The sequence below is a fragment of the Eurypyga helias genome, unplaced genomic scaffold, assembly GCF_000690775.1.
Source record: "Eurypyga helias isolate BGI_N326 unplaced genomic scaffold, ASM69077v1 scaffold1459, whole genome shotgun sequence".
NCBI classification, from domain to species: domain Eukaryota; kingdom Metazoa; phylum Chordata; class Aves; order Eurypygiformes; family Eurypygidae; genus Eurypyga; species Eurypyga helias.
The window spans coordinates 3,599-5,371 of record NW_010269915.1 but is presented as its reverse complement, the minus strand read 5'-3'; the positions used below and the strand labels follow the sequence as shown (position 1 = coordinate 5,371).

At 43.7% G+C, this 1,773-nt stretch overlaps 1 protein-coding gene across 1 annotated transcript in view; it reads right to left on the bottom strand.

Moving 5' to 3' along the window:
- The window catches only part of CLCN1 (chloride channel, voltage-sensitive 1), a gene marked incomplete at its 5' end in the record, with an annotated part of 16,727 nt that overhangs the window by 11,472 nt on the left and 3,482 nt on the right, over positions 1 to 1,773 (bottom strand). The window contains 2 exons of the mRNA XM_010158233.1: positions 264 to 413; positions 849 to 933. Of these exons, the coding sequence (XP_010156535.1) occupies positions 264 to 413; positions 849 to 933 (235 nt within the window). The remainder of the gene's footprint in view (positions 1 to 263; positions 414 to 848; positions 934 to 1,773) is intronic.

Sequence of the window (1,773 nt, the reverse complement as noted above, 5' to 3'; positions counted from 1 at the left end):
CAGCAGGATGCATGAGGAAGATAACCTTGGGAGCAGTGAAGGAGGTCACTCTATTGAGGTCAGGAAACTATTCCCTAGTAATTTTAGTAATCTTGCATTCAAGGTGCGCAAAAATCACTCCAAATTATATAAGAATCCATTTCAGTTGTAGTGTTTCATTCAATACCCAGCAAGTCCTCACTGGCAGTTCACAAACTATTTTGCAAAGGTGTAAGACCATTCACTCCGAGTGGAAAAGAGTTTTGGTGAGCTGGGTTTCCTACCTTCATGAGGAAGAAAAGCAGGATGATGATGAAGACACTGACTTTTGGATGGATCCAGGCAGCAGATTTCCCCAGTATCTGTGGGTCCCCTGTGTATTTTGCCCAGGTATAGTTATCAAAGAGAGAGCTGATGGCTTCCCGTGGCATCAACTAAACACCAAAAAAAAAAAACCAACAACCCAGGCATAAATCATTAGATTAGATGGAGTAATTCCACATTTGTTCCAAGACAGTGGAGGAGATTTTTACTTTGGTAATTCATGATTACGAGACTTAATTCACATTTTTAATCTTCAGGAAGAGACATGGGACTTCACCTGAACTGGTGAAAGAATAACTAGTTTTACACGTGGAATAACGTCTTCTTTATCACTTGCTTAGGAGAGTGGACCTTTTTCAAGTTTTATATGGAGGAGATAGCAGAGATCATAAGTCTCAGAATATAGTCCCTCCTCAGTCCAAACTCCTTCCAAATCTTTCATCCCCTTTCCATGACACAAAACCTTACGGTTTATTGGGGCACAGGATGAGGGGAGACTGTTCTACAGAACTGCACAGAATTGCACATACACACCCCACTCTCACCTCTCCTGCCATGAATTGCCCAAATCCTGGAGGAAAGGTCACAGTTGCTATAAGGAAGGTTATAACCCCAGGGTATATGAGGCGGCTGAAAAGAAAGAGAATTTTGTTAAAATATAACCTCACATTCTTTTCACATAGCACTATCACTTCAGGCTATTTCTGTGAAAGGTCTCTGCCACTTCTGTATCCATTGCTTTGGAGTTCTGTTACTGGCAATTTAATGCCAAGCTCCACTGATCATCATCATCCATAGAGAGTTCAATGGTCAGCAAAGCCATTTTTCCCATTAGAATTCATGTGATGGGAGGGATGGAGGGAGAGAAGGATGTACGAGAGGCATGGACTTGAATACACAGTGGGGCTTGTGTATTTATGATGGTATTTTTATGGTCAGCAAAGCCATTTTTCCCATCAGAATTCATGTGATGGGAGGGGCGGAGGGAGAGAAGGATGTACGAGAAGCATGGACTTGAATACACAGTGGCCTTGTGTATTTACGATGGTATTTTCACCTGTTGTCAAAAGCCAGCACCTCCTCTATTTGTCCTGATTATTTGTCTTGCCTCTTCATCCCCCATGCAATGTATCCTGCCCCAGTGTGTTTAAATGTAGGGTTTTCCCATACATGTCTGCATGTATCCACCATTGCATTAATTAGGAGAAAAATTGCTTTTCTTTCCACTGAATTACTGACCATCCAAGTTTTTGGGGAAGTGTCGTTGGTGGCTAGTGGGTCTACCTGTGCTGGGTCAGTGGGGCATAGCTGGACAGCAGGCTGAAGCCATCTGTGTTTTCCTACTGCTGTGTCCAATGCCAGCGTGGGTTTTCCAGGTACACTGGGACACTTCATGGGCACTGAGACAGCACCCACCTAAGCTGCCCCCATGTGCTGGACTAACCTTGTCAGGCCTCCCCTTACAACATG